Source organism: Gadus chalcogrammus, chromosome 22 (assembly GCF_026213295.1).
Source record: "Gadus chalcogrammus isolate NIFS_2021 chromosome 22, NIFS_Gcha_1.0, whole genome shotgun sequence".
NCBI classification, from domain to species: Eukaryota; Metazoa; Chordata; class Actinopteri; order Gadiformes; family Gadidae; genus Gadus; species Gadus chalcogrammus.
The window spans coordinates 4,282,454-4,297,474 of record NC_079433.1 but is presented as its reverse complement, the minus strand read 5'-3'; the positions used below and the strand labels follow the sequence as shown (position 1 = coordinate 4,297,474).

General features: G+C 44.4%; 1 protein-coding gene across 2 annotated transcripts; it reads left to right on the top strand.

The window, feature by feature from the left end:
• The first annotated feature begins 8,035 nt into the window (after positions 1 to 8,035).
• LOC130375721 (major histocompatibility complex class I-related gene protein-like) lies at positions 8,036 to 13,790 on the top strand. Of its 2 annotated transcripts, XR_008893906.1 has the most exons (7): positions 8,036 to 8,162; positions 9,529 to 9,798; positions 10,982 to 11,260; positions 11,584 to 11,992; positions 12,244 to 12,348; positions 12,932 to 12,990; positions 13,223 to 13,790. XR_008893906.1 is itself a non-coding variant. In XM_056582779.1 (4 exons), the coding sequence occupies exons 1-4, from the start codon at positions 8,108 to 8,110 to the stop codon at positions 11,994 to 11,996; spliced, it is 1,017 nt and encodes a 338-aa protein (XP_056438754.1). In that variant the 5' UTR covers positions 8,036 to 8,107; the 3' UTR covers positions 11,997 to 12,011. The 2 variants fall into 2 exon arrangements, 1 of the variants encoding a protein (XP_056438754.1); XM_056582779.1 differs by lacking the exons at positions 12,244 to 12,348; positions 12,932 to 12,990; positions 13,223 to 13,790 and having other exon boundaries at positions 11,584 to 12,011.
• The last annotated feature ends 1,231 nt before the right edge of the window (positions 13,791 to 15,021 follow it).

The window sequence follows — 15,021 nt, the reverse complement described above, 5'->3', positions numbered from 1 at the left end:
TTTCCTGAGATTTGGGGTGTGGTTTTGGGTCTCTCCCATATGCATACAAACTTTAAAAAAAGTCTGTACATGATTTTTTGAGTGAGATATGCATCTCTGAAAGTACCCCACCAACAGTTACCAAACAAGCTAGTTAGTTTTAGCGCCCCCTCCTACATAGGAAGGGGGCAGCATAGCTAAGCATATAATTTAAATCCACAAACAACATATGTCTAATTCAGGGCATATTAAAGGCCCACTATGCAACTTCGGGCATTTCTTCGCTGTTTTCTTGGTTTTGGCACGCACATTTCTCTACACAGCGCCCCCTACAGCTTCGTAGTAGATATTTTACAACACTGTCGTAACAACTTGTTGACGACCCTTCCCCATGCACTTCTACGCGAGCCATGTGCATTTGTTTTCAAAGAAGCCGGCGAATGCGTGGAGCCATGTCCGAAGTAGATGTTCATAAAGTGTAGGCAAGGTTATACATTTTTAAAATGGTGTATTTGTATTGCAATAAACATAAATCCATCCTTTTTTAAAGTTGACGGGGAGAATTTATATCCTAGATTATAATTGTTTTATTTTAGGTTGAACAGAACAATCAGTGTAAGAGTGTTGGCCAACATAATAATCTAAATAAACCAGAAGTCTGTATCTGGGGGACGAGACAGACGAACAGCAAAACACCCATGGAAACAAAGGTGTTTATTTGGTTGCAACCAAGCAAGCTAGAAACATACAGGGCTCACAACAAAACGGTTGAGAATTTTTTTTTACATGGCTCACAACAAAATGGGTGAGCAAACACATTTGTACAGAGACTATAACATCAAGAATACCACGAAGACAAAGTTCACCCAAGGGTACTTTCAATTTCAAAAGCAACACGGCCAAGTCGGCTTCTGATTTGCAGTCTTCTTTTTCTTTCAGTTCACGCTATTCCTGAAAAGCTTGCCCAACGTTTACTCGTGTCTGGCCTCTCTGTCGGTCAGTCTCCCTTTTCTCTTCTTCTGTTCCTCCGACATTGGGTTTCTCTGTCTCTTTTTAGTCGGCTGATCTATGATGAATGTAACAATCCCTTAGTTACTTGTGTTTATATCGAGCCGGTTCCGTGTTTGGGGGTCTGTGCCGTAAAGCAATTCGTTACTTCGCAAGACCCGAGACTCCCGTGAGAGTGGGCGGCGGTTCGCCGGCAGAAACATATTCCTTTTCTCCGCCAAGATGCGCAAGGGGGAGTCGAAACAACGAAAAATCAAACAAAAATGTATAATAGAACCATCGTAATGACTCTTAGCCTGTTATATTAAGGTAAATCAAGCCAAAAAAGTTGCATAGTTCCCCTTTCACTCGTGTCTGATCTCTTTTCTGGTCCATTCTTCTTTTGTTCCACCGACAGTCGCCTCTTGGGTCCCTTATCAGTCGATTGATCCATGATGAATGCAACAATTGCCTCGCAACTGGCTGTTTATATCTAGCCGGTGCCATGTTTGGGTGTGTGTCTGTGCCGTAAAGCATTTTCGAAACTACAATCTGACTACATTTACGAGGCGCGATTGGATACTTCCGCTGCGTCACATCCGGATTGTGTCGGTCCGAACAGAGCAAGTTGCATGTGCGCTTTTTCCTTGGAGAGGTGACATGGGGCAATGACACACCCACCAAACGACGCAGAAATGGTTGCAGAACCATCAGAATAACTCTCAACCAGCATAATTAATGTAATTTTGGCTAAAAAAGTTGCATAGTGGGCCTTTAAGAGTGGGACCAGAAAATAATTACTTTCTCGCCATTGAAACCCATTCATATTTTCAATCTCATAGGTCCCATGGGATCTACTGGAAGGGGCATGACTTCACCACTCTGGAATAATTTGATTGTATTATGATAGGGTTGCATTGCAACGTGGCGTTTGATTGGTGCATTTCGGCTGCACATGTATTTTTGGAATTTATATTGCTGCAACAATTGTTGCTGTTGTTGACAGCAACAATTGTAACATGCCTAACATGCCTCTGTCTTTGCTGTTTACATCTAACAGTAAACTATGAGTAATATATCGGCGTAAACACTGTTTTTGGGGTATTGCAAGGGGGGGGGGGGAGGATGTCCAGCTGGAGTCACCAGCTGGATATTCAGTGGTATTGGAAGCGTTTTAATAAAACACATCCAATACCACCAATACCATTAAAACAAAACACATACAATACCACTGAATGTCGAGCTGGTGACTCCAATGAGGCTAATTTAGCGATGCTCTTAGCACTCTACGAGTACCCCTGAAGCCCTCGTTAGCTACGAGTGTTTTTCACGACGTTCGGTACGCAACAATGCTTTCGGGGAAACGGTGTGGAAACGGTCTGATGCACGTACAACGAACTACCCGAACCACTTAGGCTAACGATGCTTTCGGGAAACTGGGCACAGGAGGACACAGATTCCCAGAGTCTCCAGCTCAGGGCCAGTCTAGTATAGATACTCAATGCTCCTCTTGGATTGATTGAATTGCAGATACCGTTTAAGTTAGCTATAAATGCATCATGTATCACAATGATTTAAATTCCTTATTTCTTACCAAAACCATGCCACTCATAACAATTATTTAATCCTTACCCAATTAATTAATTAATTAATTAATTATGCCTAGGCCTGGACATGCATATAATATGGAATCGAGCAGGCATGGAGCATGGGGGTGGCTTTCGGGAATGAAGCCCCGAATCTCACTTCAAAAGCCCCGGATCTTTTGTAAGGTTTTAAATTGTCATTGCCATCTAGTGGAAAGGACATGCCACAGCATGGATAATGCTTCGCTACAAAATCATGGGCCTATTGTTGGCTAAGCACAGTGGGCATACCACTTAAAAAATATAAGAAAAATATATAACAAATAAATAAAACCAACAAACAAATAAAAAATCCATCTCTGCAATCCTACTTTGAATCTACTGAAAGTTAGCATCGTAAAAATTCAAAATCCTCTTACACCATCAATAGCACATGCAGAGAACGCCTCCATCACCCTAACACAGTGCTGGAGGAGTGGGGGCGTGGCCTCCATCACCCCGACACGGTGCTGGAGGAGTGGGGGCGTGGCCTCCATCACCCATACGGTGCTGGAGGAGTGGGGGCGTGGCCTCCATCACCCACACGGTGCTGGAGGAGTGGGGGCGTGGCCTCCATCACCCACACGGTGCTGGAGGAGTGGGGGCGTGGCCTCCATCACCCACACGGTGCTGGAGGAGTGGGGGCGTGGCCTCCATCACCCACACATGGTGCTGGAGGAGTGGGGGAGTGGCCTCCATCACCCACACATGGTGCTGGAGGAGTGGGGGCGTGGCCTCCATCACCCAAATACCTATTAAAGATTCTTTAATAGGTATTCTTTAATAGGGCCATGGCCTCCCTCCAGACCGAGGCTGTAGAAGCAGGACCAGGTGTTCCAGCTCCTCCCAACGGCTGCAGCATCAGAGTCCTTCACACGGGGGAGAAGGAAAAGACGACGAGTTCGAAAGAGCAACTTTTGCACTTCAGGTTCCCCTTATAAAAGGGTTTATCGGAAATAGTGTGATACTTCAAAACAGTGCTGTGTATGAAAATAACAAAATGAAGTAATGCTGGGTGACTCCATCAAGACTTAATGATATAATTGTATATTATTTAATTAATATACACTCACTCACTCACAATACCATTTTACTTTTACTCAACTTTACCAGGTCTTTTTAGTTTTTGTGAACATTTGGTCAGCAAGTTTTCCTAATATGTATCACCCCCTCCCCACGTAATGGGTAGACACAATCTAAGGAACACTTTTCAATATAATGTACGTCAGAGTGGGACGTTAACTTTCTACCAGTACCAGCCACCCAAATAAATGTTCAAATCCATCCTGCTCAATAATAAAATACTTTGAAATAATTTCCTTGAGATATTTGAAAAAAGAAAAACACGACCATCAAAAACCGCAATTTCCAAGTCGTCTCTCTGTTCCTGTGGCTCTAAAGTGGTTTCTCAACCGGGGCGGCAACGCCCCCTAGTGTGCGGTCCTGGGATGGTAGCGGGCGCTGAGACAAAAACACTTGAATGGCCGTTAAAGTGTAATTCCGGCATAAAATTGAACCCAGGGTCTTTGTTTTGGCATGGAAACCAATCAAATAAGCCCTCCAGATACCTTTTTCGTTGAAAATCAAGTATTAGAGTTTGCCCGGCGCAATGTTTGGATTACATGTTATTGGCTTGGGGCAGTGAGTTTCGCTTCCAAATCGGCATTTTTGAACCCCTAATATTGCTAAAAATAGCACCAAACCTCTGCAGTAGCATGACTAGGGTCCCTACACATAAAACAAGGCACCATCAATTTAGTTAAACCCGGAGCTTATTTAAAGATACTTTTTAAATAAAGCATTACCGGCAGGTCCGTGTTTACAGGAAATCCACACAAGACGATTAGCCATTGGTGCGAAATACGGGGGGGGGGGGGGTCGAGCCCCCCCGGACCCCCCCCGATTACCAATGAGAGGGGGGGTCTCAAATTTGGTCAAAAAGAATAAAAATATATATATTTTATTGTCACAAATGGTCACTTAAATGTTTTTAAGCTCACCATGTCCAGTATTCACAATTAAAAACATTTATTCATAAATATGTTAATTTTGAATAAACGCACATCCTGTGTGCGTATGTAAATTAGCCATGTTCGCGAAACAGAAGAAAGACGTAATGTTGAAAAATCATGCTAAAAACGTCTGGCAAGCGAAAGCCTAACCAGAGTGTATCACTCACACACTTTGGGCTATCTTTGCAGTGACTGGATTGGATTGATTGAACTGGGACATAGGGTGCACTGTGCATAAGATAAGTGTGTGCGACTGTGCATGTCCTTTCCGGCTTCGGCATAGTGTGGTCATGAACATAGGTCATGAAGCCGTTATGGTTGGCTGTGGTCCGACTGTGTGCCTGCATGTCGTTTCCGGCTTCGGCATACTGCATGGTTATGAAGGCGTTGTGGTTGGTTGTCAAGTCAAGTTTTTTTATATAGCACATTTAAGAACAACAATAGTTGACAAAAGTACGGTAGAAAAATACAATGCAAAACAACAAATAGGCCTAAGATACACAACAACAGCAAAAACAGCAACAGCAAAGCAAAACAAAAAACAGCTTAATTTGTGTTAAAGGCCAATGCAAAAAAGTGAGTCGCGTTTTAAACGGTCAATAGTGGGCAGTTCTCAGACTCAGGGCCGGGAAGACTGTTCCAGAGATTGGGAGCCGCCACAGCAAAGGCTCTGTCACTTTTTGACTTTAGTCAGCACCTAGGTACATCCAGCAGCACCTGCCGAGCTGACCGTATCCTCTTACTGGAGCATGAATGATATTGAGGTGGGGTGGACTGGCCATCTGGCATTATCGGGCATTATCCCGGTGGGCCGTTGACCCAATGTGGGCCGGTCCGGTCCGCTATGTTTTGTTTTTTTCTCTCTCTCTAAATTCCCTCCAATTGGGCCGGCCAATGGGCAACAGAGGGCTAGCAGTGTGTGGCCAGCATCGACACATATTATTGGTATATGTTTGTCATTGTCAATCAATCATGGGCTGACGGGCTCAGAGAGCCCTGACAGTGCTGTCAATCACAACAGAAACCAGGGTGGGCGGGACCTCATGGCATGGGCCGGAGTCGTGAGAGTCGGGACGGAGCTGAAAATGGATAAGTGGTGGCGCTGAAAAACTGCGACCCTCTGGAGGTGGAAGCTGCTAAATGTTCAAAATGTACAGACCTATTTGGTGCCGGCCGGGGTCAACACCCCAGCTGGTGCTGCTGCGCCGGGAGACGAGCGAGTGGAGGCATATATGCTATGTAACGTTAGCCTGGGGCTAGCTAGGCTACATTTTGAGAGGGGTCATCCCTATACCCTTTTTTAAAAAAAAATAGGTCCTATGTTCCCCGTTTTTCCCAAAAAGGGTCCTATAGCCATACATACCAGGGAGCATAGGACCCTTTTTGGGAAAAGCGGGGAACATAGGACCCTTTCCTGGGAAAAGGGTCCTATGTTCCCCGCAATCTATCAATCTATAAAAATATTTAAACTTTGACGCGACACTCGCGTGATGACAGCCAATCTGCTTTCAACAGCGTGACCACTGATTGACATGTGTAACGTAACAGCCAATCAGCGTTCAACCGGCCAACTCAGTGCAGTGCAGTCCGGGGTGAACTGCAGCATGGAGGAGAAAGTGATTGTTGCCATTCCTGGGACCCTTTCCTGGGAAAAGGGTCCTATGTTCCCCGCAATCTATCAATCTATAAAAATATTTAAACTTTGACGCGACATTCGCGTGAAAAGAGACAAAAAAAATGTATTGTGACAGTTGAAAATAAAATATTTTTTATAAGCCTCAAGGATGTTTTGACATTGATTTTTGATAAAGTATGCTGAATTTTGTTAAAGGCACCCAGTGCAACTTTTGAGGCTTAAAAATAAACATTCAATTTCTAGTCTTTTTTACACGTAGTAAGTTTCAATAACTCCATACCATTACATACCGACATTCAAGCAGCAAAGATGAGACGTCGGTTGTGCGGTGAGAACTGATAGAAAATCGATAACAACAACAATGCCGCCATTTTCTTTATTTTTTGTAACCTACAATAAATAAAGCAGGCTTCCAGTCAATGGAAAAATGGCTTCTCCCCACCGGCGATTGTTGTTGTTTACGATTTTCTATCAGTTCTCACCACACAGCGACGTCTCATCTTTGCTCCTTGAATGTCGATATGTAATGGTATGGAGTTATTGAAACTTACTACGTTGAATGTTTTTTGTAAAGTTGCACTGGGTGCCTTTAAGTCACGCTCAGACTAGTGTCATTTGTATATTACAATAAAAAAAAAAATCCCCCCGTGACACTGTCACCTTTTTTCCTCCTAGGAGTTTGCAGGTCTGGTAGATATGGGGGTTTGAGATGCAGCGACCACAGGATGTCTGTTAACTTCCTGTTCAGGTTTCATACCTTTCTTGTCGGCAGCACAAGAGACACAAACTTGAAAAACAAAAACAAAAAAAAGCAACAACTGCTATTTGCAGTGCTGTACTATTATTCAGATGTATGTTCTTGATTAAATTGTTTTAATAAAGTACAGGGTTCATCCCGTTCGTCTCGTCCCACCCCTAGTGCTGATAATGTAGTGGGCTGGTCTGGACAGAAAATGCCAGGGCTGAATTTTTGTCCCAGTCCACCCCGTGCCACCCCAGTAGGCCTACTGACATAAAGGCTGCATTGGCTAAAGTGTTGTGTTCGTAATTGTTTACGAATAGGCTAGCGTATCGGATCAACAATTGTTGTGTGCGTGTGTGTGGTGTCATGTAGGCTATAGATTGCTTGCATCCATGAAATATTGTAATGTTATAGGTCAACTGCATATTGAGATAATTTAGATCGGTATTGCACAACAATCGGGGGATGGGGACCCCCCGAATATTGACGGGTTTTTGAGCCTTTCAGAAGGTCTCATTGGTAATTCGGACCCCCCCAGTATTTCGCACCATTAAACTTTGTTATTTTATTTTATTTGTATTAGTATGATTTAGCTGCTATTGTGAAGTGTCTTTGAGCATTTGGAAAAGTGCTGTATAAATTTGTTGTATTAATATTAATATTATTATTATTATTAATATAATGTTCACTTATTAATAATGTTCAGAAAAATATAATGTTCAGATAGCCTATACATTATGTTCAGCATAATGTTTAGTTACATCTAATCTTCATCTAGGCTATATAATGTTTAGATACACAGTTCAGCTAAATGTGTGTTGAGTGTATGTGCGTAGATAGGTGGTGTAGGCCTATGTGTGGTTGAGTGTGTGTGTGTGTGTGTGTGTGTGTGTGTGTGTGTGTGTGTGTGTGTGTGTGTGTGTGTGTGTGTGTGTGTGTGTGTGTGTGTGTGTGTGTGTGTGTGTGTGTGTGTGTGTGTGTGGGCGTGTGCGTGTTGGTCCAGAAGGGCCTCTTCCTCTCGCTCCGTCTCTTGTTTGCAGGCTTCCTGCTCAGTCCGTCTGATGCTGGAGTTGGAGTCACGTCTCTGTGGATCATCTCATCGAGCTGTTCTTCTGAATTCATCGATATGAAGGCGCTAATAGGGCTGCTGCTATTGGTCTTTTGTCACGGTGTGTCCTCAGGTAAGACTGAGTAAAGTAGTTACTTTTCAAAACGATCTTTCCAAAAGATTCGTTTATGGTCCCTGAAGAGACAATGCTTAGATCTCATTACATTATTCTATCATTAATTATTCTCTTTCAAATGATGACAATGTGAAGATAGTTAAAATGCCGTAATCTAATTCACCAATATGCTTATAATTATGAAAACATTTTAATAGTAATTTAAAGGCACCCAGTGCAACTTTCGAGGCTTAAAAATAAACATTCAATTTCTAGTCTTTTTTACACGTAGTAAGTTTCAATAACTCCATACCATTACATACCGACATTTAAGCAGCAAAGATGAGACGTCGTTGTGCGGTGAGAACTGATACAAAATCGATAACAACAACAATGCCGCCATTTTCTTTATTTTTTGTAACCTATAATAAATAAAGCAGGCTTCCAGTCAATGAAAAAATGGCTTCTCCCCACCGGCGATTGTTGTTGTTTACGATTTTCTATCAGTTCTCACCACACAACGACGTCTCATCTTTGCTCCTTGAATGTCGATATGTAATGGTATGGAGTTATTGAAACTTAATACGTGTAAAAAAGACTAGAAATTGAATGTTTATTTTTCATTGAATGTTTACATAAAGTTGCACTGGGTGCCTTTAAATAATAGTTTATTATTCATGTCAGCAGTAATGATTAAGAGGCAGCAGGTTGTTTTGTAGTTAGTGGTCTGGCAGCGAGCGCTGTGGGCTACAGTGAGATGTTTGGATGTCAATAAGATCAAACTGAAGGTTCCTACATTACCTGGACGGCCAGGGGGCGGAGCCATGTGACAGGGGGCGGGGCCATAGGACAGGGGGAGCCATAGAGCAGGGGGAGGGGCCATGGGCCTTTCTGTCAAGAGGGATGAACAGTATTAACCTGTCTGTCGTAACCTGTCTGTATGTCTATAGTGATGTACAGCTACCTGTCTGTCTGTCTGTCTGTCTACAGTGATGTACCGTATTAACCTGTCTGTCTGTCTACAGTGATGTACCGTATTAACCTGTCTGTCTGTCTGTCTGTCTACAGTGATGTACCGTATTAACCTGTCTGTCTGTCTGTCTGTCTACAGTGGTGTACCGTGTTAACCTGTCTGTCTGTCTGTCTACAGTGATGTACCGTATTAACCTGTCTGTCTGTCTGTCTACAGTGGTGTACCGTGTTAACCTGTCTGTCTGTCTGTCTACAGTGATGTACCGTATTAACCTGTCTGTCTGTCTGTCTACAGTGATGTGCCGTATTAACCTGTCTGTCTGTCTGTCTACAGTGATGTACCGTATTAACCTGTCTGTCTGTCTGTCTACAGTGATGTACCGTATTAACCTGTCTGTCTGTCTGTCTACAGTGCTTCACTCTCTGCATTATTTCTACACGGGGTCGTCTGGACTCTCAACCTTCCCAGAGTTTGTTGCTGTTGGGATGGTGGATGGAGTTCAGATTGACTACTATGACAGCAACACCCAGAGAAAAGTCCTCAAACAGGACTGGATGGAGCGGTACACCATCAGAGATGACCCCGACTACCTGGAGAGGAACACTGGAATCTATCTGGGTGCCCAGCAGTGGTTCAAAGCCAACATTGGGATTGCCAAGCAGCGCTTTAACCAGACAGGAGGTAAGTTTATATCTACTGTCTGACCTCTCACATGGAGATATCCATCATTCAACCCCAGGATAAAGATTCACCATACTCCTAAACACACACACACACACACACACACACACACACACACACACACACACACACACACACACACACACACACACACACACACACACACACACACACACACACACACACACACACACACACACACACACACCACCCCGCCCGTTGAAGGCCGCCTTAATGCCCGGTCTTGCCTGGGCTGAAGCCCCAGGGCCTTCGCCGATCGGGGGGCTATCATGAGCTGCACTAATGATAGGCCCATGATAGCCCCCCCCCCCCGATCGGCGAAGGCCCCAGACAATGTGATGTTTAGTTTGGGGCTTACAAAGATCAGAGGCCTATCATGAGCCAAGAGAGAAGAGGGCCCCTAGTGGTAGCTGGGCCCCGCGGCCCCTTGACCCCACAGCCACAGTCGTCTCCCCCCCCCCCCCCCCCATCTCCATTGTAAGACACACCTCTCAGCCCCAGGGCCCAGTGGCAGGTGAAGGCAGGCCTGCCCCCGTGTGGTCCTAGCCTGGAGGGGGGGGGGGGGCTCCACCGGGCCTCAGCAGCAGCAGGACTCAGGGCTGAGAAAGAAAAGAATCAAAGTTTAGACATTGGATGAACGGAGCAGAAGAAGACTCACACGGTGAACACTGAGTACTGCTACACTGAATACAGTGTATTATTAGTGTAGTAGTACTCAGTGTAGCAGTATTCAGTGTAGCAGTACTCAGTGTAGCAGTGCTCAGTGTAGCAGTACTCAGTGTAGTAGTACTCAGTGTAGCAGTACTCAGTGTAGCAGTACTCAGTGTAGCAGCACTCAGTGTAGTAGTATTTGTATGTAGGGTAGTGTAGGGGTGTGTTCTGAAGAGGCTCCGTGTCAAACGGCCCGCGGGTCACCTGAGGCAGAGGCACATCCGTCCAAAGACTCTGGCTGCTCTTATTCTCTGTGTTTCATTTATTGATCATAATGAGTTATCTTATAGTAATGCTCATATGGTTTGTGTTGTGACGTCTGTGTGTGTTTAATGTTAATGAAGAATCAATTACATCTAATCTCACCCCTCTCTCTCTCTCTCTCTCTCTCTCTCTCTCTCTCTCTCTCTCTCTCTCTCTCTCTCTCTCTCTCTCTCTCTCTCTCTCTCAGGGGCCCACATGCTGCAGATCATGTATGGTTGTGAGTGGGATGATGAGGACGGTTCTACTGATGGTTATAGACAGCATGGTTATGATGGAGAGGACTTCCTATCGTGGGACATGAAGACCATGACCTGGGTCGCTCCAGTACCTCAGGCTTTCAGTACCAAACAGAGATGGAATGAGGATAGAGCTGAACTACAATACAGGAAGAACTACATCGTCAAGGAGTGTGTTGATTGGCTGAAGCAGTACCTGGCCTATGGGAAGAGCACTCTGCAGAGAACAGGTAACTTTGAACTTCAGAACTTTGAGGTCGCCTCGTTAGAACAAAAAAGAGAATTCATACAGCCCCCTGTTCTCTCTCTCTCCCTCTCTCTGGAAGGATATGAGATAGTGAATATATTACATGACAACAGCAAGTGTTTACATTAGAAAATAAAACTCTCTCTCACTCTCTCTCTCGCTCGCTCTGTCTCTCTCTCTCGCCCTTTGCCCCCCCTCTCTCTCTCTCTCCCCCCTGCCCCCTCCTCCCCACCCCCCCTCTCCCTCTCTCTCTCTCTCTCTCTCTCTCTCTCCCACCCCCCCCCCCCCCCCCCTCTCTCTCTCCAGAGCGTCCGCGGGTGTCTCTGCTCCAGAGGAGCCCCTCCTCCCCAGTGGTGTGCCATGCTACAGGCTTCTACCCTGACAGGGTGGTGGTGTTCTGGAGGAGAGACGGCCAGGAGCTCCATGAGCAGGTGGACCCCGGGGAGGTCCTCCCCAACCACGACGGGACCTTCCAGGTCAGCGTGGACCTCAACCTCAAGGCCGTCCCACAGGAGGACTGGGGGAGGTACGAGTGTGTGGTCCAGCTGAGAGGCATCGAGGACATCTCCACCCCCCTGGACCCCGCCCTCATCAGGACCAACGGGGGTAAGACTGGTGTTGGAGGGGATGGAGAGGGGGAACACATGTCTCACCACCTCCACCTGACCTCATCACAACCACTCCACGTCTACCTGGACACTGCTGAAGCTACTGGGTAAACACACAGCTCTCAGGAGCAGCTCACTGCATCAGAACAAGTGGATTGTGGGTAAATGAGTTCTATGAATAGGGCTAGGCTCAGATCAGTCCCTGAGTGACCCTGAGCCCCAGAACAGATTCTAGCGGAATAGTTACACTGACGTTGTGTTAGTCTTGTGTGTAGCATCACGTGTCCAGAGACATGTGGTTCAATGACACAACATTAATCATTACACAGCTGATTTTATTTTCTTGATTTACCTTCAGGGGACAAGGGAGACATCCTTGTTTTCATCCTTCGAAGTGTTGCTTGTGTTGCTGTTGCTGCTGCTACTGCTTTTGTTGGAGTCTTTGCGTACAAGAAGAGGGACCGTGAGTCGATCAAACTCTCCAGAAGGACTGACACCTGATCTCCACCTGCTTATACTTCCTGTCCCCTTCCTAGAATCTGATTGGTTGTCTTCATACACATGATTAATGCTACTGCCAACACAGAGACCTTGGTGACTTGCAAGTTCGCTGGACTATACAGCTCTGTAGATCTAGAAACATGGAGTTCACTGGACTATACAGCTCTGTAGATCTAGAAACATGGAGTTCACTGGACTATACAGCTCTGTAGATCTAGAACCATCTAGCTCACTGGACTAGACAGCTCTGTAGATCTAGAAACATTGAGTTCACTGGAGTATACAGCTCTGTAGATCTAGATACATCAAGCTCACTGGAGTATACAGCTCTATAGATCTAGAACCATCTAGCTCACTGGACTATACAGCTCTGTAGATCTAGAACCATCTAGCTCACTGGAGTATACAGCTCTGTAGATCTAGAACCCTCTAGCTCACTGGAGTATACAGCTCTATAGATCTAGAACCATCTAGCTCACTGGAGTATACAGCTCTATAGATCTAGATATATCTAGTTCTTGACTTCAACTCCTCCTACTTCCCAGGTTCTGACACCAGCTCTGAGGGGCAGAGTCCGGCTCCTGAGGCCCGACCTCTGACCACAGTCAGTACTTTACCACTCTACAATACTTATTCAGAGTAATATGTTTACAGTTATATCTATTAGCAGCCTACTTTATCACAGTTATAGTATTACTCTAAAAATAATCCATCACAGTAATAGATAAACAGTCAAATATTAAAAGTACTTCATCGCAGTAATATATTAACAGTACATCATCACAGTGATAATGGGTTTAATGTTTGATCCTGACTTGTGCTTCCTTGCTGTTTAGGGTCAAAGTTAAATCATGAAGAGGTTTCGCACGTTCAGCTTCTTAAACCAGGAGGGATTGGATCGCTGTTCATTTATATTTCTTACAATCAGTTTTGCGCTATATTTGCTCAATCACAATAACATTCGTACTTACTTACTTTCACCTTGATAGCAACCATCAATCCGTAAGAAAAGTGTCAATAAATTAAAACGCTGTATTTGTGTTTTATTTGATTAACTCACTGGCTTAAACATCCAATCTTTCACTGATGCTTGGAAACCATTTTGTTTTGGTTCCCGCCGCTTCATGTTATAACCTTTTAGTTATGTTGTTTAGTAATATTTAAGTTTCAATTAATCTTTAAAGATTCCGAATTAAGATTTTGGACAATGAGATTTGTCAAGTTTGAATAAAATATTGGTTAAATTGTATGTGTTTCCTTCAAATGTATTGTTTTAGAGTTCTGCTAGCTAGAGAATTGCATTGCTACATTGGCTACTACACTCGAGCTAGGATGGTTTAGCGTTAATGCTCTTTGTTGTATTTTCTGTGTTCTTTGGGGAATTGGATCATATATACTTGGGTTATTATGTCAATAAAATACATAAAAAATGTTTTGTCCACATATATTTGATATACTTATCTTTAGGTTGGGTTTAGATACCGGTACTTTGTTTAAGAGGTTTATAATTAGGCTAAAGGTTGTTAGGTAATAGGTTGTTAGGTAATAGGTTAATCTTTAGGATTAATTTGACAAACATGAACTCAGATTTATTTAAATAATATGAAATTTAATTAAAAAAATAAGGAAATTACTAATGCAAAATTACTAAGAAAAAGTTTAAAAAAACAACTAAATAAAGTTTTAAAAAACGTAGAAGCCATGTGTTACATATACATTTACAAAAACATTTATTATCTGCATTTATGATTTTAGGTTATTTAGATATAGGTATTTAGCCTTTAATTTATTCAGCATTTTATAATATCCTATGAAATACAATATGAACACATGAATACTAAACGTAAATAGCTTTAACTTTATGAAAACAGCGACATAACACCTAAACTGCCATCACACAAAATGGCTTCCAGCGAAGTATGACCTGTAATGCTGGCGGGATATTCCAGAGATACGAGAGCTTCACCACCGCCCACGGTGTCCATGGTAACGCACAATCTTAACTTCTTAAATCGTCCGAGTGTTTGTGTGTGTGTGTGTGTGTGTGTGCGCGCGCGTGTGTGTGTGTTTGTTGTAATAACAAGCTGCTTGGAGAGCAGGAGAGCATATGAAGCCGCTCACCGGTTTAGGAGCGACAAAGGTGCTGGGTGAAGAAGATCCTGATCCAGCCAGCTCTCCTGAGCCTCCTCCATATTGAGGTGGATGGATGATATGATATCACTCTTGTACATTTGACCTGACCACTCTGTGGCCAGAGGGCAGAGGTCAGAGGATGTCAGTGGGACATCCCTGCATGGACCTCCACAGTGTCCGAACCAGAGGAGGTCTGTCTGAACCAGAGGGGGTCCGTCTGAACCAGAGGGGGTCCGCTGAACCAGAGGAGGTCCGTCTGAACCAGAGGGGGTCCGTCTGAACCAGAGGAGGTCCGTCTGAACCAGCGGAGGTCTGTCTGAACCAGAGGAGGTCTGCTGAACCAGAGGAGGTCTGTCTGAACCAGAGGGGGTCTGCTGAACCAGAGGGGGTCCGCTGAACCAGAGGAGGTCCGCTGAACCAGAGGGGGTCCGCTGAACCAGAGGAGGTCCGTCTGAACCAGAGGGGGTCTGCTGAACCAGAGGGGGTCCATCTGAACCAGAGG